Source organism: Anastrepha obliqua, chromosome 1 (assembly GCF_027943255.1).
Source record: "Anastrepha obliqua isolate idAnaObli1 chromosome 1, idAnaObli1_1.0, whole genome shotgun sequence".
Taxonomy (NCBI): Eukaryota; Metazoa; Arthropoda; class Insecta; order Diptera; family Tephritidae; genus Anastrepha; species Anastrepha obliqua.
The window spans coordinates 158,443,511-158,470,391 of NC_072892.1; the positions used below are offsets into that span (position 1 = coordinate 158,443,511).

At 35.6% G+C, this 26,881-nt stretch overlaps 1 protein-coding gene and 1 non-coding gene across 5 annotated transcripts in view; one reads left to right on the top strand and one right to left on the bottom strand.

Moving 5' to 3' along the window:
- Positions 1 to 22,889, top strand: part of LOC129237133 (uncharacterized) — a 133,608-nt gene extending 110,719 nt beyond the window's left edge. For 2 of the 4 annotated variants that reach the window (XM_054871613.1, XM_054871621.1), the window contains exons 3-10: positions 171 to 277; positions 11,540 to 11,649; positions 11,770 to 11,848; positions 11,975 to 12,072; positions 15,726 to 15,920; positions 20,754 to 20,896; positions 20,999 to 21,144; positions 22,473 to 22,889. In XM_054871613.1, coding sequence (XP_054727588.1) covers positions 171 to 277; positions 11,540 to 11,649; positions 11,770 to 11,848; positions 11,975 to 12,072; positions 15,726 to 15,920; positions 20,754 to 20,896; positions 20,999 to 21,144; positions 22,473 to 22,584 — 990 coding nt within the window. In that variant the 3' untranslated portion in view covers positions 22,585 to 22,889. Of the gene's footprint in view, positions 1 to 170; positions 278 to 11,539; positions 11,650 to 11,769; positions 11,849 to 11,974; positions 12,073 to 15,725; positions 15,921 to 20,753; positions 20,897 to 20,998; positions 21,145 to 22,444 lie in introns of all 4 variants that reach the window. The other 2 variants (XM_054871631.1, XM_054871640.1) reach the window with 2 other exon arrangements.
- Trnam-cau (transfer RNA methionine (anticodon CAU)) lies at positions 2,273 to 2,344 on the bottom strand. The gene has a single exon. It is a non-coding gene; the product is annotated as a tRNA-Met (tRNA).
- Positions 22,890 to 26,881: the final 3,992 nt, after the last annotated feature.

Sequence of the window (26,881 nt, forward strand, 5' to 3'; positions counted from 1 at the left end):
TTGAATTTGTGACTCAATCATATTCGGCCGTAGCTTTCTAGCTAAAGCGAAATAATATTTTAACCATCGTAGCATTGACTTTAAACACCTACTTACTTGCAGTCATATGTATGAAAGCTTAACAACATTTTTGATACAAAATTTTCTTTACTTTTATTTCATTACTTCAGCGTACTGAGGAGCGTTCGATACAGTTGGCGGTGCGCGTGCATAAAACACTGGAATTGGCGGATGATAAATTTTATGTAATCACTTGTGGCAAATCCGGTTTTGGACGGTAAGTAGAGATAAACATGAAAGTTATAAAATACAGTAAATTTAATTCAATAAGTGGTAAACAATAAAAAAATAAATAAAATTTGTAAAATACAGAAATTTTAATTCCGGATGAAAAATAAAAATACAGTTTTATAAATTTTTGCAACTTAAAAATGAAAAGTAATTGATTGTCCTTAAAAAACAAATTTTTAAATAGAAATAGCAGAAGTCCAAAAAATATAACAAAACAGAAATATGATAAATATAAATAGCAGTAAAATGAGAAAGTTGATCAAGTTTAACAATCTCATAAGGAGGTGTTATTACTTTGACGCCAGCTGCACATATTATGGTACACCACATACAAGGTGGCCCAAAGCTAATCATCTAAATTCCGTGATATGAAACACCAAATTGTAGGAAGAATTTTTTCTAATAGAAGTCGCCTCTTGGCAGTCAATGGCAAAACTCCGAATATATTTATGACATGAAAAAATGTCCACGCCTGTTTACGATCTGTCGCTTGGAGGCGGCTGTCAGTTCCACCATTTGTGGAAAAAGATCCAGACGCATGTCTCAAATAAGAGGAGGAGCTCGATCAAACACCCAACAAAGGATGTAAGAGTTAATTATTATTATCAGATCCGACTATAGATCAAAATAGATCTTAACAATTGTTGCATGTTTACTGAAAAACTTTCATCCACCTTAAAAATGTATTCAAAACAGTTCCTGTGATTTTCTTATAAAAATATTTGAGTATTATTTGCAACTTCTAATATGAAAATTTCTTACAATAGTTTCATGCCATACGATAAGCTTCAAGCAAAAGAGCAATATTTACTAACAATGCATACACAAACTTGCATTCTGCTTAAGCCCATACATATCTACACATTTATTTTGTGACACCCCCACTCGTATAGCAAAAACTAATTCTCGCTTATTTTTATGACATTTTTGTCTTCTTCAAGTCTTCAAGTGGGCTTTGTTTGATTAACGACATTTATTAAGACATTAAACTCGATGCGCATGCAAGGCTGGACGCTGTTAAACATTTTAATTTCATTTATAATACTTATTTTCACCTTCAATATACGCCCTTCCGTTGACTTCACAAAATTCCATGCGTTCGAAACAGTGCTGAAAGTATTCTTCTGTCAATTAAGGTCAACTGATAGTATTTATAGCAGCTAGAAATCTTATGGTACGTTTATAAATTACATTGATCGAATGCCTATACTTGAGTGCGTCGACTGTTTGTTTGACGATAGGAGGTACTTCGTTTTATCTTCTTTCACCACCAGACCCATTCGTTTTGCTTCATTTCGGCATTTTCTCCAAAAGTCGGCATTTTCGAAGACATTGCGTATTGTGATCATTTGGTCTGGTTGGACAATCCTCTTTTTATCTAGTATGGATACCGGAGTCCAGTAACATAGAAGACAAAGTGGTATCAGACGACTTTGGGAAAAAAGGCGTTTCTGTTCCATTTTCAATGAAATGAAAGATATATAGGTTTATCACTCAAGCTCATTTTGGATAATTTTGTGAAAATTTTCCTTTTAACAACAAAAAAAAATTGATTATTTTATAATAGAATATTTTTATTGTTTTAATTTTGCAGAAATACTTCCTATTACCCATCTCAATGCCTTTTCAATCATTCAATCGAACCACATAAAAATATACCTATATACAAAACATTACGATCCTCATCACCGCTAAAAAGAGCTGCTGATTGTTCCCTCCAAGAACCAATAATAAAGTTTTCAATTAATGCGCCTTATGCAACACTTCAGTTTACTCCCAGTGCAACCAAACTAAAATAGAAAAAAACACTCACTGTAAATTGTTTTCTTTTTGTGAACACCTTATAAAAATATATATGTATGTATATATTTCACACTATTGTATTTTTTTAAATAGAAGCATTCGACTAATCTAATCCATAAGTTCTAATTATTCTCAAAAAAAAACTGAATGTGCTTTCTGAGCACCTCTCATTCAGTTATAGCAGAGCAAGGTTTCGATCCTCGGACCTCTGGGTTATGGGCCCAGCACGCTTCCACTGCGCCACTCTGCTGCTTAGTTGCTTAGTGTAAAATGACAAAAATACATACTTATATCCTTGTGTGCACGCACACACACATCTACTTATGCATACTTTGGTAAGCAATAATGCACTCTAATGTCTATGATAAGCTGAAGGGAGCCAGCGTACAAATAGCAACAACAGCAAAAGAGATGATGCACCGCAACAACAACAACATGCGCCGCAAAGCAATGTAGCCATTCATATTAGAGAACGTGCAGGTAGTTATAGGGGTATTGTTTTTCCGATGTTAGTAACTGTAGGTAAAAACTCGATACTTTGTAAGAGTACTGAGTACTTCCTGTACTCCAGACCCACGTGCAGGTACTCAGGTGGGTATCGCGTAGGCAGTTAGAGTATTTACTTGTTTTTCTTTCGCGAATTTTATAAAAGTACTTGAATCACTATGTACGTAGTTTGGGCAGATTAGGTAGGCAGTGCTTGTACACGGTGCTGGAAAAATGTCTCAAGTAGGTAGAAGCAACATTTGGTGGAAGGGTGAAACTTTCATTCATCGTCCGATGAAATATTTGGTTCTGACGTTTTGAAAGGAATAATAAGGGTTTTAGTTCCGTCAACAGTTCCACATTGACGAGTTGTAAGCTTTCGAAGCTTCCACCTCGTCCTGGAGATGGGACATGGCAAACACGTTTCCGAATGGCTCAAAGCTGAACAGAAGGGTTGGTCCCTATTCCGCAAGGAGATTCTCATCAAGCTCAAATTAACACTACCGGACCACTGCAGTGTTTTTCAAGCGGAGGTAACCGCAACTAAAGTAGCAGTGGATTGATTGCTTACTTTTGCAATTACTGTAAGGGAGAGGATATCTACTCCGATAGGGATGCGGCAATTAGGATCCTGGGCTCATTGCTTATGAGTTTGAAATTAGTAGTGGAATGCCTGGTTTCTCTGTCGACGGCTCCCGAATACTTCAACATTAGGCTCATTTGGGTTCCAAAATAAAATTGTATGTTTCTCTGAATAAAAAAATTTGATTCAAAAAGACAGTAAATGAGTGAAAAGTATTAAATTCGAAATTTTTTTATATGGAAGAAAACACAGTACCGGTAGCACATAAAAGTTAGAAAGACAACGCGATTTTTGAGCCATTTGTTTTTTTTCAATAACTTATTAGGCGGTAGCGGCAGGCTAATCACCTACCCTGTCAGAAGTCAAAACAAATTAACGAAACCAACGCAAGTCTGAGTCTTGGCGATTTGCTCCCGAGAGGAGTGAACAAGGAAAAAAAAACTATTAGGCTACCCGATATTTTTTCTAAAAATTCGAATTAAAAATCTTTAAATTGGGATAACAAATTTGTGCAATTTTTCTCAGGATCAGTTTGTGATAAAAAAAAAGCAAATAGAAAAGTAGAAATTTCCGACTTTGTGTCTCTCATATCGAATATGACCAATTGAGCCGCTTACTGATAAGCCGCCTTATTGCCGCTAATTCATTCAAAAATTTAACATTGGGAAATTTAATGAGAATTTCGTAATTTTTTTTTAATTTGCATAAAGTTTGAAACTTGGATATATATGACTTGATTTTTGTAGAAGAATGAACTATGTTTTCATAAAAAAATTTTTTTAATTAAACGAGAAACAAACAAATAGTCAAAACTTGCCAATTAGACCCTTGGCTATAATGATTTAACGCAGTGTATATTATTAATAAAAACAATTTATAATTTAGTTCAAATGTAATATAGAATTATGCTCATCATTAATTTTGCTTCAACTTTTTTGTAACTTACTAACCCACTCAGAATCAATGTGCGTGCAAAACCAACAGTAGCTAATTGAGTTTGCTAGAGCCTCTGGCATTAACCAGCGAACCGCGTGGCTGGTGAAGTGTTACAGATTATCCGGTTCTTGTGTGTAACTTTTTCGATAGCAAATAATAAATTGTTTTGACTTTGCGTGTTTTTATACTTTTTAATATATTTTTCATGCCCACAAAACATAATATAAACAAGATGTCAACAAACCACATGAGCTTTTTAATAATTCAGTGCATTAATTATAATAATAAATTAGTACTAAAAGTACCTCTCATTAAAATATGACCAGAGCATCTCCTTGTATTGTGTTGGCAGCTTGGACTTGAGCGTTTGGAGAAGCCCTTTATGCCGTAATTTGTCCAAAGCTTGCGATACACCAAGAAAAATGGGCTGAGCCCAATTTTTTTCTTTTTCACAGCGCTCTCCATGGTGCTTACGACTCGGCTTATTTGATCGAGCGTTGAGTGAAGTTTTCGGCAAGCAAATTAGTGAATGGAAATCAAACATTTATTTTTAATGACTGGCGGTAGACGTTTTTCAAAATTATTATACTATTTAGAAAACTATATGGTTTTCCAATAACAGGTGTTATGAATGCATGGACTGCGCTATCGAGAGATGATTAACAATTTTTCATGGCCGAAATTGGATGGTACTGATCAGGACAACGTTTATTTTCAACAAGACGGCGCTACGTGCCATACAAGTAACGAAACCATTGATCTTTTACGCTAAAAGTTTCCGGAACGTGTTATCTCTCGAAGAGGTGATCACAATTGGCCGCCCAGATCTTGTGATTTAACATCTTGTAACTTTTTTCTTTGAGGCCACGTGAAAGAGAAGGTCTACGTCAACTGGCCAGGGTCGATTCAAGACCTCAAAGAGGGAATTCGTGAGGCTATCGAGGGCATAGGGCAGCCACTTTCCAATTCGGTTATGGGAAATTTCATGAAAAGGATACTGTCCTGTCATTTGCCTGATGTTATTTTCCACTTGCATGCCTTCCTCTTTATAATGAAAGAAACATCAGATCATTTGGATTAAAAAATAGCATTTTTCTTTGAATATCAAAATAACACCTCTTATTCGAAAACCCTTTATGTAGGGAGGATCTTATGAATATTTTGAAGATTTTTGCAGTAATGAGATCTCTTTGATATAAATTTAGTAGGTTGTGACTTCATATAATTCCATCCATTACTTTTCCCGTGATCAACTGCTAAGCATACAAATTTTCACATTTCTATTGTTAATCGAGTTTTCAAAAAATTCCACCTTTCTCACAAAATAATATTTTTTAGATTATTTGGCTGAATTAATTTAGTTAAACTTTGGTTGAATTAATTCGTTAAGCGATTCAGCTTTGAAAAAATGAATAATAAAATATTTCAATCACAAACTGGCGTAGGTACATTTGCCGCAATTGACAGCGTAACTCTTGAAACCGAAAATTCTGCTAATTTTGCGGGAATATTAAAAATAAAAATAATCTTATTACTGCCTCTATCACAAAAGTAGTTGGCAAAAACTAGTTCACAACAAATTCAATACACAAAATATTAATAATGAGAGTCATTACCTTTGAAACACTTCTCGTTTGGTAACATTCAATCACTATCCGGGTCGTGTCTCGTCTGAAATTTATGTAAGTATGTATATTAGGGAGGGTACATTTTTTTTTTGTTTGACATCGCTTCTAACAGATTTGGATACTATATAAAACCGCAAGAAGAAAGGTCCACTAAATTGCAAAAGAAGCTAACTTCAGTTAATACAAAATTAATAAAGTATTAATATTTACTTATTAAGCCAAAAGGTCATAGTAGCCAGTGCTTTAATTTTGATTTTTTTTTTTTAATTCGAATAAATATTTATAATTTAAATCCGACAAAACGAAGCTGGTGCTACTTGCCAGAAAAGATGAACCTCCACACTTTAGACTTTTCAAATTAAGCAACCAGGTTCTCCTGCTGTCAGCGGAAGTTAGGTATCTTGGAGCGACACTTGACTTCAAACTTCATTGGCAGCTACAAATTGAAAATCGGGTAAAGAAGGCCAGGATAGATTTCTACTCCTGGAAGTCTATGTTCAGAAAGAAATGGGGACTCAAGTCACAGGTCGTCCATTGGATGTACTGGATGTACAACGTAGTGGTTCTGCTAAGGGTTCTTAAGGTACGGATGACTGGTTTGGGGGGGAAGCTCTTCCGAGGTGCTATAATATCAGTAAACTGGGGAAGCCGCAAAGTCCTGCTTGTATTAGAATCGCCAGAGTATGTAGAACTTGCTTCAGTACTGCCCTGAACGTCGTTTTGCTCTTACTTCACATCGACTTTTACGTTATTTTCATTGCAGTTCAAAGCGCAACCAGGTTAAAGGAGGTAGACTTCTGGAGGCAATCTCTCAAGAGACATGGTAGTATTTTTAGGCAATTAACACCGTGTTTCTCTGAACATCCACAGGTCTCCCTTTGTGCAAACTTAAATTTAAGAGTCGTGCCAGGACAATTTTTCCAAGTAGGCAGGATTGGAATGAGGGAAAATCTGCATCGATCTGCTGGTACATCTGCCTTCACTGACGGCCCCAAGATGGAACCGGGAGTCGGAGCAGGAGTTTTATCTAAATCAGCCAATTTATGGCATGCAAAATGCTTAGAGAATGTGGGATCAAAGGAAGTACTAACACTTTTTACGATAGTCAAGCCGCGATCAAGTTGGAAACTTTGGGCCTCTCTGCAACAAAAACATGCTGGTGTGGTGATGTGATACTTTTAATTGCAAACTTCATCCTTTCTTTACAATTTCCAATTCACACTGACGAGAGCTTCGAGATTGGTTTATAATTAGAGGGCGTTATTTTTTTACCACTTGCTAAAACTGGAGTAAGGATTGTCACTTTTCATTCATCGATAAAGATACTGGCGACCAACAACTTATTGAAAATTAACTTGAGGAGGAAAGCAAAAGAAGAAATATGTTTGAGAAGCATCGTTTGCAACCTTTTGTATGAAGGGTATTTTAGACTTAAACCCCGGTTGTATGAAGGGTTTTAGGTATAAAATACCCTGTCCAACATCTTCCAACGGCAGACGCAAACAGCCAAAGTTATGGGATGAGGTAGCATCTAAAGGACTAAACCAGTTTGCACCAAGTTCACCATATTGTAAAAAAATTATGCGACTTAATTATTTTCCTACAGGAGTAGCTTCTTTTAACTTTTGTGTGGCTTTAAATTGACTTTTTTTATATAAAATCCGAATCTGCTAGTGATGAATTCGAAAAACTATTAGGTGCGCAACTAAGTTCCCGCTGTTTGTCAATAGATGCCGCCAGCCGTGTGACCTAGTCGATTCTAACATAACCTAAACGTCATAAATCAAGCTTAGACATTCGGTAAACAAACTGCTTCGACACACTAGTGATTTTGTTTTGGTATCATATACTTCTGGTTTTGTGAAAATGTCTGATTTTGTGCCGAATAATCGTCATTTGCGGGAAGTGTTGATTTTCCTCTTTCATTCGAGAAAAAACGGCAGCTGAAACGCTTCGAAAGCTATAAAACGTTTACGGAGATGCTGCTTTAAGTGAAACAACTTGCCGAGATTGGTTTCGTCGCTTCAAAGACGTTGATTTTAATGTTGACGACCGTCCGCGTGAAGGAAGGCCAAAAACCTTCGAAGACGCTGAATTGGAGGCATTGTTCAATTAGGATCCATGTCAAACGCAAGAAGAGGTTGCTTCAGTATTGGGAGTTACCCGCCAATCCATTTCGAAGCGATTGCATGCTTTGGGAATGATTCAGAAACAAGGGACTTGGGTTCCTTATGAGTTAAAACCAAGGGATGTTGAATGTCGTTTTTTCGCTTGTGAACAACTGCTTCAGCGGCAAAAAAAGAAGGGGTTTCTTCATCGCATCGTGACGGGTGATGAAAAATTGATTCATTACAGCAATCCAAAGAAAAGGAAGTCATGGGTACTGCCCGGTCATTCTTCTACGTCGTCGCCTCGGCCGAATATTCACGCTGCGAAGGTTATGCTATGTGTTTGGTGGGACCAAGTTGGTGTTATTTATTATGAACTGTTAAAACCAACCAAAACCATCACTGGGGATCGGTATCGACTTCAGTTGATGCGATTGAGCCGAGCACTGCGCGAGAAGCGGTCGCAATACGCGGAGAGGCATGAAAAAGTGATTCTACAGCATGACAATGCTTGGCCTCACGTTGCCAAACCCGTTAAAATCTACCTGGAAGCACTGAAATGGGAAAACCTACAGATATTGCGCCATCCGATTATCACCTGTTCCGATCGATGGCACATGGTCTAGCTGACCAGCAGTTCCATTCATATGAAGACATCAAAAAATGGCTTGAGCCATGGATAGCCTCAAAAGATGAACAGTTTTACTGCGACGGTATATGAGATCTACCAGAAAGATGGGAAAAGGTAGTAGCTAGCGATGGGCAATACTTTCAATGATTCACTTAAAACCATTTTTTCAGAATAAAGTTGTATTTTCATCAAAAAAAAAAAAACAGCGGGAACTTAATTGAGCACCAAACACAAATTCCATACAAATCAAACCACCCTAATATACACCCATATAATTCAATATACATAAAAAAATCGACAAAAAATTTACTTGAACTCACTTAAGGCAAAAATCAAGCCACTTACATACATTCTGGTCCATCGACTGTGGGTTTGCGCTGACACAAAATTGACTTATTTATACCCATGCTCACAATCACACATACAAGCAGATATGTACATATAAGCATAGAGGCAAATGGGCGCCAGTAAGCTGCTTGACAAACAATGCAGAGTTCAAAAGCAAACAAAATCAAACACCTTCTTGCATGTATGTGTGTGTGTGTGCGCGCTTGAGACTAATGCAAAATTTGTTTTACTTTTTCTTATTAAGAAATAAGAACTCATAAATTTGCTCCTACATATGCTTATATAAACAAATGTGTGCATGTGTGAGCTTGCGTTGGCGTAAAGTTGAAGAGTTTCTAAACATAAAAATAACTAATAAAGAGTGTAAAAAATTAAGCGACGAACTTTTTTTGGGGGCAAAGCAAATAGCGTCAACATCAAGGCCAGTCAATTATACTAAAGAATTTCGCTGGAAATCCGTTTTGTGTTCAGCCACGCAGAAGTATAACTTTAAAGTGTGCGAAAAGAAGGAAAAAAATGTACAATTTTTTGTATGTATGTGCTTGTATGTATGTTTGTATGTATGTATGTATGTATGTATGTATGTATGTATGTATGTGTATGCATGTAAGTATTCTAAAGTGATTAGAATTGCACGCATTTTATCTTACGGCTTTTTATGATTTATGCCTACTTAACATCACTCAGGCTTACTTTCTTTTTGAAGGCCAATAAACTGGCGAAAAGCGTCGAAAGCAAGGTCAGTTGGTAGAAGATTTTCAAAAAAATTCAATTGAGTTGAAAATAGCGCTAGTTTTTTATTATTGCTGTAATGTTTAATATCAAAGCAAGTCTACTGACTGCTTTTTTCACGATTCGCCACTACTGAAGCCATGAAAATACGAAATCACTAAGGCGGAGCTTTTCAAGTTTGTTGCTTAAGTCTTTTGTTGGCAGATGTAACAAAGCAATGGTTGTTCAATTTCCACTTTGTTGATGTTCATATTTGCGTGTTTTATGATTAGAAATTTTATTATTGCTTAATTTCACTCAAATTTTATGCTCTGTTAAATTGCTAAAATGCGCAGTGGCGGCGATGGCTTTGTCGATGCCATTGCACTACGCCAGCTGCGCTTTTTGCTGCTACCTCAACTTATTTCCGCAAGTATTGCATGTTTTGGTGTTTTTCTCGGTTTTTCTTGTATAATGTTTTTATTTTTTTTTCAATTTTTTTTAAATTTTTTTTTTAATTTTTTTTAATTTGTTTTTATTTTTTTTTTAATTTTTTTTTTTTATTATATCTTTTTTCTCTCTTTTCGTACATTTTTTCACACATTTTGTAGCCTTTTTATTATGATGCGCTCTTCCGCAACACTTAGTTGTTTTCAGCTATTCGGCAATTTGTGTTGTTACAGTGCGTTAAACTCGCCACATTCTCGCTTTCAGTGAACAAAAATTACATAATTCTAATGCAGTAACTGACAGAGGAAGCCAACCTCATGCAGCAGTGCTTACATACAAGCACAAGTACATATAAAGGGTAGTTAAATTTCAAGGGCCGATATTGAATGTGAACCGCACCTAAACGTCAAGTTTTTTTCTACATTTCATTTGACATTTTTCAACTTCGTTCGAAGAAAATCATCTTCAGTGATGAGGCACATTTTCACCTCAGTGGCTTCGTCAATAAGCAGAATTGCCGCATTTGTGCGAATGATAATCCAAGAGTGATTACCGAAAAACCAATGCACCCACAAAGAGGGACTGCTTGGTGCAGGTTATGGACCGGCGGCATCAGTGGGCCGTATTTTTTCCAAAATGAGGCCGGTCAAGCAGTTACTGTGAATAGTGTTCGCTATCGTGAGATGATAACGAACTTTTTATGGCCCGAATTGGAAGATATGGATGTGGACGATATGTGGTTTCAACAGGACGGTACCCCTTGTCCGACAGCTAACGAAACAATGGCTCTTTTGTGCGAAAAATTTGATGGCCGAATAATCTCACGTCGCGGCGATGTCAATTGGCCGCCAAGATCATGTGATTTGACACTGTTGGAGTTCTTTCTTTGGGGTTATTTGAAAGAAAAGGTGTAGTCAGCAACAATTGAAGAGCTAAAGGATGAGATAATTCGGCACATTAACGGCACAGAACCTCAATTATGCCTCAGCGTCATCGAAAATTTTGACCATCGAATGGAGGTGTGCTGCCGAGGCCGCAGCGGCCATTTGGCCGATATTCTGTTCTACACATAATTGAGTCATATCAATATTATCACAAAAAAGCGAAATGACAATAATTTCCTAAAAAAATTGTATTTTATTTAAAATCAACACCGGCCCTTAAAACGTAACCACCTTTTATTTAATTAACAGTTGCATTTTATTGTTGTTGTTGCTACAACAATTTCATAATGCTTTACTGCCGCTGCTTAAACTTCCCTGCCGCACAAGTGGCTCAAATTAAAAAAAAAAAAAATCCAAAAATATTCACAGCGTAGACCTGCTGTATTTTCCGCCTTTGCAAGTAGCTGCACTTGCGCGCGTTTTTATTGCGTCTTTCTGCTCTTTGTGTCTCTCTAAGTATAGCAAAAGTAGCATTTAAGACTCTAATTTTTACTTCTAACCATATAAGTAGACATACATACATAGAAATATTCCGGTTAAACATAGTTTATAATCATTCATTTTTTTTTTGTCTTCTCTTTTCCTATTTTCCATTTCGCCGCCTGCTTCATTGTGGCCAGCGATGACAACGCGCATGTCATCTTGAAGTTCTTGGAGAATGATCGTCGTGTACGTGAAACGGTTTATGGCCATGAGTACAAAATACGCGCAGAATTAACGAAGCCAAATGGTAATTAATTTTTTAATTTCACTCCACTCATAACGGTTATTGCTATTTAAAGTACTTTCGATGCGTAAATATGTAATTTATTTTCAAATCACATCTTATTTTTGTTCACTTTTACCCAAGGTACCTATGGCATACGTGTGGCGAACTGCTTCGCTTTCGACAAGAAGAACATCAGCATTCCGCTCATTGACGACAGAGGGTAAGTTGGAGTGCATTTCGTAATTAAATTTTTATGGAAATAGTAAAGGCAATAATTAATGCACATTAAAGCTAAATGGTTGAATTTTTATAGTAGTTGTCAATAAAATATTTTATCAACTTGCAGCTGCCCCGTGGATGCTGATATAATTTCGCGTTTTGTTCCAAACCCTGATGGCCACAGCGCTGAAGCGACACTCAAATCGATGTTCAAGTTTCCAGAAGGTAAAATCATAAACTAAGAACTTCCTGTTTGTAGGAAGGAAAATAAGTCCAGCATAATTGTATTGTAATTTCCATTAGTACAAGGTGGCGCAAAATTAATCACCCTATCGCCCATTTGAGAGAGCTTAGGTTAGAGTCTCCGTGCATGAAAGAGAAAAATGATAGAAAAAGTTTTTTTTTCTATTAGCGGTCGCCCCTCGACAGGGTATGGCAAACCTCCGCATGTGTTTCTGCCATAAAAAGCTTCTCATAAAAAATATCTGCCATTCGAAGTCGGCCTAAAACTGTAGGTTTCTCCATTTGTTAAACAACATCGAAGACGCACACCACGAATAGGAGGAGGAGCGCGACCAAACACCTAACAGAAGTGTACGCGCCAATTATTTATTTATTTTTCTATCGAAAGATTAATAATTTTTGCAAATGGTGTCATACGTTAATCATGTAGGATCCTTCAAACGACGCGTTCAGATGTTGCTTTAAAGTAAAATATATAAAAATTTAGATTTTTGGTCCGCCAGTCCTCTTTCTATCCTCAACAGAGCCAGTTTTTTTCAAATTTTTTCACCAACCTTTGAATTGTTTCTACTGGTTTCAGGAGCCTTCCCTTCATTCACGTCTGAAATTTTGAAAGGAGCAAGGCTGTACTCTGTCAATGGGCTGCCAGTTGCGGTCTTAGAATCAACTCTGATAATGCGAAGTTGATGCTATTCAGCAGAAAATACAAGCCTCTACATTTTAGACTTTCTAGATTAAACAACCAGTTTCTTACACTCTCACATCCGTAAATTGGGTTTGAAGGTTGTGCTAGGGCTAAATTTCCAAGCAGGTCAAATTGAAAGGAAGGGGGACTCTACGCGGATATAGGTACCTCTGTTTTGACCGTCGGGTCTAAGATGGAATCTGGAGTGGGAGCGGGGATTTTCTCTAAATCAGCCAATATTTCAGGATCCTTTAAACTGCTGAAAACTAGTAGTGTTTTTCAATCAAAGGTCTTTGCGATCCTGCAGGTATGCAAAATGTTTAGGAATCATTGTAGGCAGGGAGACAAAAGTATCTTTTTCGAGAGTCAAACTCCTGTCAAGGCCCTGAAGTCGCTATGTTGCAGTTCTCTTCTGGTCATTTCCTGCTGTAAGCAGGAGATCAAACGTCTGGAACGTACAAAAAGCATTTCTCTTATCTGGGTTCCAGGGCACAGGAGTAAAGGAGAAAAATGAAATTTCCGATAAGCATGCCACGAAGGGGCCGACAGAACCAGTTTCAGTTGTCCCCGTCTCAGACATCGGTGTCCCCTTGACCGTTGCTAAAGGGTTTCTTTCTTAAAAAACGCAAGGCAGGTGCAAGCACTTTGGTCTCAGTACGACAAAAGTAGGAGGCTCCCTGTTATTCAATTTCCAAATTCATAGCGATGTTCACTAGTCACTGGATGAATTGAACGCATGCGGGGAAACTTGGACTTTCCTGCAACCCGCGGTGCAGAAGCTATGGGGATCATGCAGAGAAAAATACTGTGGAGCAATTTCTTTGCAAATGTCCAGGTCTAGCAGCTAGGTGTTTGCGGTTACTTAAAGTGCCTTTTGGGGATAGCCTGAGGCAGATCTCTCGCCATTTTGGCCTATTGCAGGACATTCGCAAAGAATGTGTTCTGAATTTTTGGTGTCCATTTCACAGAATCGCCAATTTGCTTTAAGTGAGATATCTCAGGCTACTGATAGTAAAGTACTGCAACTACTGGGCTGTAAAGTAACCACTTGAAAGTCTTAAGTCTACTCTATTGAGCGCTAGTAGTTAATCAGAAATTATTTTGCTCTGCGTTAGGGGTCGTTTCGATAAAATTGCACCAGCATTCAACGAAGCTCTTCTCCCCGATTTTCTGAGAAATTCATTAACGTAGCCTTTTGTAAGTCCACTAACAGACTCAGGAGCAATTAGAAGAATATTTACCCATTATTTAGATAGTTTTTATTTTCCTCATGCCCCACATGACCATGAGTCCAACCAAATAAAAATATGTTGAAATTCCTTAGAAGGTTCAGGCAGTCATTTTTGAGGTACTTACAGTTGTTAAAAGGTCTTTCAAAGCAACCTGACTGTCTGAAAGTATGGAAATGTGGGTTCATTTTACTATAGAAACATTTTCTAACACATATTTCGATGGTATGCAGCGCTGCCTGGAAGATTGTTTGGTAAAAACTCATTGGAATCGATTTTTTAAATTAAGGCCCGTTGATTTCCGCCTTCTTCTAATTTCGACTTATGAGTAAACCATAACTGAGCGCCTGGTTTGAAGGTGATTTTTCCAGGTCGTACATTCATTATTAAGAACTTAAAAGGTGCTGAAAAAATAGATTTGGGTGATAATAAATCAACCCAATTATACTCACCTTTTTTTATTTTTTTTTGTAGATGAGGTAGCGTTCAAAATGTCTTCGTATATACAGCGACCGTCCTCTACTTCGTTGAGTGGTGTAGCCACTAAAACAATCGTTCCTCCCCTTAAGGGGAGACACCCTTATCGGGACTACTTTCGGCATTACTTCGGGAAGATCCTGAGCGGCATTCACAAAGGGCCAATTCTGTTGACCCACATCTGGGTCCACCGTATTTACAGCCAGCTTTCATGCTATTGGCTCGTCTTCTTGTGTATCTGTCTATGAGACTTCGCTGTCCTTGCGTTCGAGCATTTTGCTGACTGTGTTGCGCCGCGCGTTGCCGCCAATCTGCTTTCACAAAGTATCTCTTTCTGTTAGCTATCTGTCAAAATTAAAAAATGGATGGTGAGCGTCATCGCTCGACGCTTCGCAGTACATGTTTTTGGGATCGCTTACCTTGCCCATGCCGTATAGGTATCTCCGAAAATATCCGTGGCGCGAGAGAAACTGAGTTAAGAAAAAATTCACTTGCACGAAGTTCCTTTGGACTCTTCTGTCTATTGATGGCATGAGTTTCGCCGTCCCTCTGCCCCTCGGTTCAATGTCCGATTGGCTTTACCACCGCAATATGGTTTGGCATCTCCGCCCCTCGACGATTGTGATGCCGTGTTTCTTCTGGGAGTCCCACGCATTGATTCATTCCCAGGTCATCAGCTCGACGGTTATCTCCCCACTGATCACAAAAACTGCAGCTCGAGAGACTGTGCGGTAGGCTGCGACAACTCTGGGTGCCGTATTCGTTACACAACCTCCAGTGATTTGCGCTTGGCTTTGCATTTTTACAATTACATTTACAATTCAGGTTACACAATTAGTATTTGATAACTGAACCTGTCTTGATTTTACTTGTGAAACATTTAGAACAAATTTTATTAGTTAAACATTTAACATTAAACTTTTCCAGTCACTTCAATCAAGTTTTCATTTCTGCTTGGTTTTGCTCAGAAAAAAAGAAGCTTCAGAGAAAAAGTATCCTCTAATTAAACTTCAAAGTCTTCAAAGACTTCACAGGGTTGCATAGAGAATCTGGCATAAATTCATCGCTAATTGAGTATTAATTGTACGTTAATAATTGAATTTTTGTATGGTAAATAGGGTTACAATTAAGGCTCACTGACAACAGATGGCTACCAGAGCTGTCTGCCTATACTGCTATATAAAAAGAAGTATTTTTTATTTATACTTTATAAGTATTTTATATTTTTCTTTCACCTACACTAGGGTCTGAAGTGCATCTACAATGCGATGTGATTCAATGCTATGGTCGTTGCATGGATGATGAGGACTGCAAACAGATCGCTTTGGCCGGTGCTGGTGGCGTAAGCAAAGGTGGCAATCGTAAATTGGGTCCAAATGAGGAGGGTTCCAGTTTGGCGGGCACCACTGTATTTGTGCTCGATCCAGCAAAGGCGCCATGTAAGTAGTAATTTTTAAACGGAAATACATAAGAAATGGGAGATCTACTCATCCGAGTACCTCCAAAAGTGTGCTCACCACAGCGCGCATTTTATACATATATAAGTAAATTGAATTGAAACTATTCATTATTCAAATTTATAACAAATAGCTAAAGTTTTATGTATGTAACTAATTATTATTATCCCCCAGCGATTGAGAGGGCTAAAATGTGCTAAGTATAAAGGAAGTCTGTCATAAGAGGAAACTAAAACCCACAACTCAGCCTGTTAGTTATAGACATAGGCAAATGAGCTAATAGGCTGAGCGAAAGATATACAAAAACGCCTTGGGGACGATGGGAAAATTGTCGTCTTTGCCCTGAAACATATAGAGTAAATTTGGCTTCTAGAAATGCTCTGAATCCACGAAATAGACAAAGAAGATCTTTCGGGTCGCAATGCTTAATACCCTTATAATGATAATTTTTATAACAACTAATCAATACCACAAGCATCCTTATATGCAAGCGTCCCTTTCGTATGTAAGTATGGGGAATGTGTATGCTGCTACAACAACAACAAGCACCCTTAATACAATCATTTTATAATATCCGTGGCCACAAGCAATAGTCGTCGAAAACGTCTCATTCTAGAAAAAACGGTTTGCGTATTGATACAAAAAAAATTAATTATTTCATAATTGGTTGTTATTCCCTGACCAATTATGAAGAGAAACTGAGTTATCCGGTTAAAATATATTCATTTTCCAGGTTTTTACATGAAATCTACGAAAAAGTATTTTTTTCCCATGCAAAATACATGGGATATTTCAAAGCCCCGGCGGCACCATTAAATATGGTCTGATTAAAAAAAAAAAAAAATACGGGTCTTTTTATTTTTCATTCTTTACTATTTTGGGGGGCGGCAGCATACAAATTTTTTTTGGACCACCCTAATGTACATATATGTTTTTTTTTATGTATAGCTCATTCATATCCCTTAAACGCCCTCCACGACTCCTCTGACAAAAACGAGATGCACATTTCAAAATTTCCATGACTTTTTGGCATCGTTCGGGCTATATATCATTTATGATTTCATTTGAGCTTTAGAATCGTCTCGAGCTTGTTGGCATAGACCATACTTTTCACTTTACTTCAAAGACAGAATCCAATGTTGTCAAATCACAAAATCCCGGCGGCCTCGTTATTTCTTAAGATGATATGTACTGGAAACCTCCCTCGCAACAATTCCATTTTTTCATGCACTTTATGCGAAATGGCACCGTTTTGCTGAAGCCACAAATTGTCCAATGTTCATCATTCACGGTAACAACTTTACCGGCCTCATCTTCCAAAGAGTACGTTCTGATGATTTCACCAGCCCAAGAACCCTATCAAGCAAATTACTTCTTGTGGGTGGATGATTTTTCTTGAATGATATGTAGGTTTTCCAGATTCCCAAAAGCGGCTGTTTAACTTGTTAAAATATCCGTTTAGGTGGAAATGTGTCTCATAGTTCATTATTTAATACACGAAATGTACTTCTTGCAAAACGACGATTTTCATAAAACGTTTTAATTTCTTTTACGTGTTGCTCAACTGAGTATCGCGCCATGACCAAGCTTCACAAAGCCTGTAGTTCTAATTTTCTGGAAAAATATAAAAAATTAGTATATCGTAAATCACTGTTTAAAATATCTGCATTACCTTATAGCTGGCTATCCAAAAAGGTTGCTAAAATTGCTCTAAGACTTAGGATATCTAGTAAGCTTGTCGATGATGGACCAAGTCCCTGCTTTCTTCTTAGAAATAGTCGAAATAGAACATAACAGATGTAACTATCAGATCATGGAGATCGACTAACTTCAACTCTAATTTCTTCGACAGAAAAGCCTAGGAAACTGAATTATAATATAACCACTCCAACGAAAACCTCGCTTAAGATGACATTTTTTCAATACCAAATCTTATGTATCGGAAGATGTTACCCTTTTTTGAGTGGGCACCTTTCTTGGACGGGCAAAAGTTGGTTGATTGTGAGTGTCCGCTCAAGGGAGGTTACACTGTATTTGTATAGTATATTATATATAGTTATAGTATCACGTTGCTCGGTAGCGACTAATTTGAGAAATTTTCAAGGAGAATCTATGATCCCTTCGACACTACAGTGTCTATCTGTCCAGAATCCGGGTAAATAAGAAGCAGGAGGAGTGCTCGAAGAAAGGATCTGAGGCGAGATGGTATTTGGAGAAAAAACGGATTTTCCCTTTCGATAATTTGCCCAGAAATCCTGAGCAGTCGCTAGCATCAAAAGACTATTGAGGCGCCCAGATAACTTTTGGTTCTCTTTAGCCCACAAGCGATGAACAAAAAAACACGGAAATTAGTGTGGGATTCACAGACGCAGACAAAATCCATTCATCACTTTCTTTGAGAACTATGCATCCTTCGTAAACTACAATTTAGATTTCTGTGGAACAACTTTTTCTAGAACTCGATCGAAAATGCAGCGTTTTGTTAAATAACTTTTTGTAATATACCTACATATTATATGTATATACAGGGTCGGGCACTCGAAGTGTAACCAATAAAAAAGCCATAAATTAGTTTGGAAAACTACTTTTATTCAATTCAAAGTAAAAATGTGTGAAAATAATACAAAATTAGGAATCATTTTACTTTTGCTTGATATGTCCACCTTTTGCCTTGACTATGTTCTTGAGACGGTCCAGAAATTAATTGAAATCTGCCCGAATGTGACTTGCAGGTATTTTGGCCCACACGCGGACAATGGCTTTTTTCAGCGCCTCGAGACTGGATCTTCCTCTCCAAAATGGCCCAAAGAAAATAATCCATTGGATTTGCGTCTGGTGATATAATACTGGAGCCATTGTGTGGACGTTGTGAAGTTCGGAACGTTGTTTTTTAGCCATAATTATTTCATTCGAGCTTTGTGAGATGGTGCCAAGTCCTGTTGAAACGTCCATAGTCTGCCACCGAAATGTTTGTCTGCTCACGGCAAAACAACGTCCAAAATACTTTCCCGATAATATTTCGCATTTAGCTTGACGCCAGGCTCGATTAAAAACTATTGGAGACCGCCCAGCTGCGGTTACAGCGGCCCGAACTATTACCTGTGGCGATTGCTGCCTCCTGATAGCCAATCGATGACTCACATTCTCGTATGAACGGTCGGTCAAGTAAACCCTATCGGAAATTGAACGCTTTCGGTCAAGCAAAGCAACTCCTTCGCTCTCTAAAGTCTGACTGGTTGCTGCTTTGGTGTGAGATCAAGTGCCTTTTGGATCTTGTAAGTCTTGACTTTGAGATCATTTTTGAGTATGCGGCGGATGCTACAGTCAGATATTTTCAGTTGCTTCACCATTTGATTGGCACTTCGTCGGGGACTTCGCTCAAGTCGCTTCTTCACTTTTTGAACCATTTCACGTGACGTTGCAGTCTTTTGATGACCACCTCCATGACGTTTCGCGATGCTACCAGTATCATTGTAACGAGAAATGGTGCGATAAATAAGAACTTTATCTATTGTAAGGTGCTTTTGATCTGAGCAAGCATCAGTGTCTACTACGTGCTTTTGAGTAATTACATATATCATCCATATGCTTCGAAATTCATGATGCTACTTGGGGAGCCCCGCTTGTCGTGTCATCCCATACATCCTTCTTGTCATTGTAATCATGGAAATTAAGGATACCCAATAGGCTAATGAAGCAGAAAGTTTAGGATACACAGGTGATTTTTACGAATCACATGAGAATCCATAGGTGTTCTTGGAATTCTTCTTTGGTTTTTTTTTTGTGGTCCTCTGCAAGCAGTTTCTATCTCGTAAATGTACAGCATGACTTTCTGTAAAATGTAATTTCTCCTTCTCATTCTTCCTCTTCAAAGAGGCCCACGCGCCATTTTCAAGTTATATTTATGGTTACTTTGACATTTGACAATATCGTAAAAATATTGGTATATACCTATGAAAGGAGACTTTCAGCCATTAGTCCATAGATGTCGCTAGGAGTATTTTTAAACCTTCCCAAATGTCTTGTTTTTTTCGTCTGTCATCTGTCAACAATATTCAGTTCATTGCTTGTTACGTTTCATACAACAATGCATTTTTGGCGCTCTTAAAAATGTCGAATTTCGTGCCTTCAAACTACCATTTCTGAAACAGTTGACGGTGCACTCTATCAACGACAATTGGCCGATTTCAACAGCTCTATACACCGAAAACGCCCAGAATATGCCAATCGGCGTCACAAAGTAATTTTTCTTGATGACAATGCATCACCACATCGAACAAGAGCGACCCGGGAATTGGTGGAGACGAACGATTGGGAACCGCTGGTGCATGCGGCTTACTCACCAGACTTGGCGCCTTCCAATTATCATTTGTTTGCATCGATAGGTCACGCACTTTCCGAGCAGAGTTTCAATTCTCACGAAGAAGCCAAAAAAATGACTAGATGATTGGTTTGCCGCCAAAGACGGCCAATTTTTTTGGCGCGGCATCCACAAATTACCTGAGAGATGGGAAAAATGTGTTTCCCGCGATAGCTATTATTTTGAAGATTAAATTTGTAACTATTTTTTTTAATAAACGTTTGAAATTGAAAAAAGTCTCATTTCATAGATATATTCCTACATTGAAGAAATTCAGCTTAAAATAATAAAATAATAATAAAATAACTGATAAGCTAATTTTTTCTAATTTTAATTTAAGCCACTTTCATAATTATGGACTCGTATAAATATAAGTATTCAAGCACCTTTTTCAACCACAATAAAATTACTTTTCCCCGTAAAAGAATAACACAAAACCCATTTCTCCTTTCCAGTGATCAGTGGTGACTGCGAGGATGGCATTCGCCCACCATGGCTACTGTGGTTGGCCATCACACTCGGCGTACTCTTCCTCATCATGTTGCTGATGAACATTTTCCTCTGCACAGCGATGAGTTGCAGTTGTGCGAATACCGAGGTAATTATCCAAAACTAACAAATCATTCATTTCAGAAATTTCAAATTTCGAAATTTAACCGGTGTATCATCTTTTTTCCTGTTGTTATTGTCACTAATGCAGATCATCGAAAAAGAACCATCCATCATTGAAGAATACGATCCGTACCGAAGTTGGCATGGTAGTCAGTATGGGTCGCGTTACTCACTGCATGGGCGTGACGCGCATAAAGGCTACACAAGCGGTGGCTCAACAATACACTCGAATAGGTCTGATAGATATTAAGTTGACACAAAGAATATAAATACAAATTAATCGAACAAACAAAAAACAGAAACAACAAACAAAAAACAAAAGTTTCAAAACAAAATTATAATATATTACATTACAAAACTATATCTGTGCATATGTGTTTATGTGTTATGTTTTAAACTACACGGAAGAGAAGAAAACAAAGAAAAACAACAACAACAACAACAAAAACCAGGAGTTGACAATGCATGCCAGAACTAATTAGCAAAAAATTTCAATAATCTTTTTTTTTGTTTTTGGAAAATTGTCACTGCCATTTAGGCCACCGACAAGCAACACATACATACACGGAAAATCGTACAGTACTGTGAATAACAACAAAATTCAGTACGCCACAATATATTTAACGTTGTACAGTTGTCTATGTGTGTGTGTTTATGTGTAACTTTAAATGTTTAACAACTAATTTTAGAGTACAAATACTAAAGTAAAAAAATATAAAAAAAATAGAAAATCGAAAAAAAAAAATTGAAAAAATGATAAATTGAACGACAACACAAATTTCGATAACACAAATATAACTAAATATACGTATTTCTGTGCTATAACTAACCAGTGGTCAAAGTTTTCACTCAAATTACGTATCACTCAACTTAATGTGTTAATAACTTTTTGAAAATGCTCAAAAGCACTCAACTACAAGGCGCCGCAAAATTATTCACCCTATCGGAATATTTATTGTATAATTTTTGTGATGAAAGTTTTCACTCAAATTACTTGTCACTTAACTCAATATGTTATTCATTTTTCGAAAATGCTCAAAAGCAGTCAAATGAAAGGTGGCGCAAAATTAATCACCCTATGGGGTGATTTACAATTTTTGTAAATGGCGTCGGTTGGCAATCAAATTTAATTGCAGTAAACAGACACATAAAAAACGAACAAAAAACTTATAAAAATTTTTATAAAAAGGAAAAATTTTTATGAAAACCTAAGCATCACAGTAAACATTTTCATCGCTCAAAATCAAAATTTAAAAAATTTTTTTTTTTTAATTAAAATCGGATGTTTAATTTTGCGCCACCTTGTATTAACTTAACATACCTTAACACACTATCTGTAAAGTCTATGTTACAATTTAACGTCACTTTCTTTTGTTGCTGTATATTTTCCCTCTCAGTAATTCTGTAGTCTCTTAAATTTCACTCAAATATCTATTTGTGCTTCACATCCGCTCACCACTGAAACTCCACTGCAAATTTGTACTTTTAATTTTAAATTTATTTAATGCAAACAAAATACAATAACAAATATTAGTTTGCTTAAAAATTGTGTATTCTTGAAGGTCGATTCCCATTGATAATGACAATTATGCGATTGTACATTCACGTCCCGGCTCTAGGCAAACCGGACATGCGCAAGGACACCGCTCCCGCGGACCGCCCAGTAATATGTAACACAAATATTGAATACGATAATGCTAACTCTTAACGTTAAGTAAAATATTAAGTTTTTTTTTTTTGAATAAAAAAAATAATAACAAATTAATATGAAATTAATTAAAAAATATATAAAATTGTATATAAAATATGCAGCCGCAGCGCTTTTACCGCAAACTGTTCTTACTCACGCACTTTGGCCCGCACTGCTTTCCACAACTAACGAAAACATTCAAGCCTCGATGAGCTGCTATGTTCTAAAGGCGCTGAGTGTGTGCTGTTAACGAAATCCTATCACAATTGAATTTTTTTAAAGAGAATTATTTTGCATTAAATATTACCAAAATTTATATTTTTATTTTTTTCTTAAAAAAAAATATTTTTTAAATTTTATTTTTCTCCCATAAAAATATTTTTTTTTCTTAAAAAAAGTATTTTTTATTTAATTATTTACTTTTTTTTCTTAAATAATATAAATACTTTTTGTTTTATTTTTATTTTAAAAACATTGGTTAATTAGAAAAAATAAAATAAATAAATATTTTTTTATGAAAGAATAAAATAAAAAAATTATTATTAAGTAAAAATATAATAAAAAAAAAATATTTTTATTAGAAAAAAATACATATTATTTTTATTTTTATTAGAAAAAAAATATTTTTTTTTATTTTTATTAGGAAAAAATAAATATTTTTTTAAGAAAAAAAATAAAATAAAAATATACATTTTTTCTTAATTTTTTATTTAATTTTTTTTCTTAAAAATATGTTATGTAAAATAATTTTTTATTCAATTTTTTTATGAAAAAATATTTTTTGTTTTGTTTTCTTAAAGAAACATTTTTTTTTTTATTTTTTTCTTCAAAGAAAATATTTTTTTATTTAATTTTCTTAAAAAATATATTATTTTTTTTTTATTTTTTTGTTCAAAAAAAATTTTTGTATATTATATTATTTTTTTCTTAAAAAATTATTTATTTTTTCTCATAACAAAAATTTTTTTGTTTTATTTTTTCTTTACAATTTTTTTTTATTTTATTCTTTCTTAAAAAAATCCTTTTTTATTTTATTTTTTTAAATATTTTTTTTTGTTTAGTTTTTCTTAAAAAAACATTTTTTATTTTATTTTTGTCTTCAAAATAAAAATTTGTTATTTAATTTTTTTCTTTAAAAAAAAAATTTTTTCTAATTTTTTCTTAAAAAATTTTTTTTTTATTTTATTTTTTCTGAAAAAAATTATTTAATTATATTTTTTCTTAAAAAAAATATTTTTTAATTTTATTTTTTCTTTACAATTTTTTTTTTATTTAATTTTTTTTTTTAATTTTTTTTAAGAAAATATTTTTTTTTATTAAAGTGTTTCAAAATTTTAAAAGTATTTACAATAACATTTTTCTCAAAACAATTTCCCAACACACCTCTACAACCTAATATTTCCTATTTGCACTGCAATTGCTACGTCACAAATCGCCAGAAAAATGTACTGCTATTTGCCAAATCGTGCGCTCTTGTATTATACTAATATTTCCACATTTCATTCTTTTTCTCTACTTTCTGCTTATCTCTTTATCGATATTATTACTTAGCTTAAGTCCGAATTATATCTACACTAACCCATTTGTATTATTTTTTCCTTAAATAAAATCAAAAAAACGAATAATAAAATTAAGTCATTAGTTAAGTAAGTTGCGAATTATAAATTCTCAGAAATCGTATGAAATAAAATTAAATAATTAGGCGCATTTTTTTAAATGTATTTTTATATAAAAATTGAAAAAATTGAAAAAAGAAAAAAATCCTAAAATTTGCATGATTTATATTTGTATTTATATGCGAAAATTGAGTAAATATTTTATACACAAAGTGTTAACGATATGAATGTAATTATGTACGTAAATTTGTATGCATTAAAATTAATTAATAAATAAAGGAAAGACTAATCGAAAATTGATTCTTTAAACTGTTTTATTGCTATTGGCTACTCCACTTTGTAGCCAAATAGTCGGCAGCTAGTGCAGTCCTAAGCCTTCCTAATATACAAGTATTTCTTCTTAAAGAAATCAATCTAACAAGGTATGTAAGAATTCTGGGTTCAAATCTGAACTCTCCGTGCCTAACGATCTGTGACAAGATCGAAAGAAGACTAGAATTCTCCAAGAATGCAAGGTGGTCAGCAGCGATCACTCAGCTTGGAGAAGTAATGAAATATCTTTAAACATAAATAAAAATAAAAATCTACGCTGAACTACCAACAGGACATTGTAAACTCAATTACCTCGTGAAAAAAATAGTGTGACAGGAAATGATTCCTGTAGACTTTGTAAAGAGGCAGATACTACGCCTACAGCAGTTTTGAGATTTATTAATAGCCTAAAACTTTTTGAGTAGGCCTCAAGCTGAAAGTTCGAAACCCCAAAATTCAAAGCTCAAAAGTTCTAAACTCACAACTCAAGAGCTAAGAATTCAGATCTTTAAGCTGAATGTTCGAAAATCACAAAATTCAAAACTCAAAAGATCTAAACTCAGAACTCAAGAGCTCAGACCTCTAAGCTGAAAGTTCAAGAACCCGAAAATTCAAAACTCAAAAGTTGTAAACTCTGAACTGAGAACTCAGAATTCAGACATCTAAGCTGAAAGTTCTAGAACCCCAAAATTCAAAACTCAAAAGTTCTAAAGTCAGAACTCAAAAGCTCAGACCTCTAAGCGGAAAGTTCAAGAACCCGAAAATTCAAAACTCAAAAGTTCTAAACTCTGAACTGAGAACTCAGAATTCAGACATCTAAGCTGAAAGTTCTAGAACCCTAAAATTCAAAACTCAAAAGTTCTAAACTCAGAACTCAAAAGCTCAGACCTCTAAGCTGAAAGTTCAAGAACCCGAAAATTCAAAACTCAAAAGTTGTAAACTCTGAACTGAGAACTCAGAATTCAGACATCTAAGCTGAAAGTTCTAGAACACCAAAATTCAAAACTGAAAAGTTCTAAACTCACAACTCAAGAGCTCAGACCTCTAAGCTGAAAGTTCAAGAACCCGAAAATTCAAAACTCAAAAGTTGTAAACTCTGAACTGAGAACTCAGAATTCAGACATCTAAGCTGAAAGTTCTAGAACTCCAAAATTCAAAACTCAAAAGTTCTAAACTCAGAACTCAAAAGCTCAGACCTCTAAGCGGAAAGTTCAAGAACCCGAAAATTCAAAACTCAAAAGTTCTAAACTCTGAACTAAGAACTCAGAACTCAGACATCTAAGCTGAAAGTTCTAGAACCCCAAAATTCAAAACTCAAAAGTTCTAAAGTCAGAACTTAAGAACTCAGACGTCTAAGCTGAATGTTCGTTATTTATTTAAAAATAACGCCAAATTTAATTCTTGAATTCTCTAGTTTGACAGCTAATACGTATTTTGAGTGTCTTTCGAGCGATGCCATGTGTAAACCCAAGGTAAAATCCAGTCGCAGAAATAAGCCTTACAGAGAATACATTTTCGGTGCTATTCGCTTCCACAGGCCATCACTACAAGAAAACTTCAGTTTCCTTTATTGTAAATCAGCAGGGATCATGTGCTCTTTAAAACCAACGATTACAGTGGTTACTCAGAGTTTTTATTTTTATTATATTATATAACGTTTTTTTCTTGTTATTCACAAAACTAGCAAAATTAAGTGTACAGAGTGTGAAAGAGGTCAGACAATACAGGGCCTTGGTATATTATATACGACATATGTATGTGTGTGTAACACATCAATACCAAGTAAATTAACTCAGATTGCATGATTATATTAATATAAGGCCTCTCTTTTCGCCAAGCGTTAGCAAGTGGTGAATAGATGAAGCAACTGTTATAGATGAACATATATTGGCAACGCGGGACTAGAGCTGCCTTAAAATGGATGAGTTTGTAAGGCAGTGAGTTATACCAGTCTAATGAGCTATAGCCATACTCGCCAGCTGCGAATTCTGCGAATCTTGCACGATAACTTTGTTGTTGCTTTCGCATGCAAATTTTTCGTTAAGTCAATCGTGCATAGTAATAGCGAGCAGGGAAATGGTCAATAGAAGAGGCCTATAGGGAAAAAAATTTAACGCTGAACCCGGTATGAGACAGTTAGATAATTTTGATTTGTATTCTGGGCAAACGGATGGTAATATTTTAAATCATTCACATAGTTTCGTGAAATTGTATAGCAAAAGTTGATAAAATGAGTTATCAAATGATAATTTTATTTTACATAAATTATTACATAAACTTTGAGTTTGTACTACTCACATGAAACGAACTTCGCGACATTTTTTTTTAATTCCAAAGAACGAATAATTTAGCA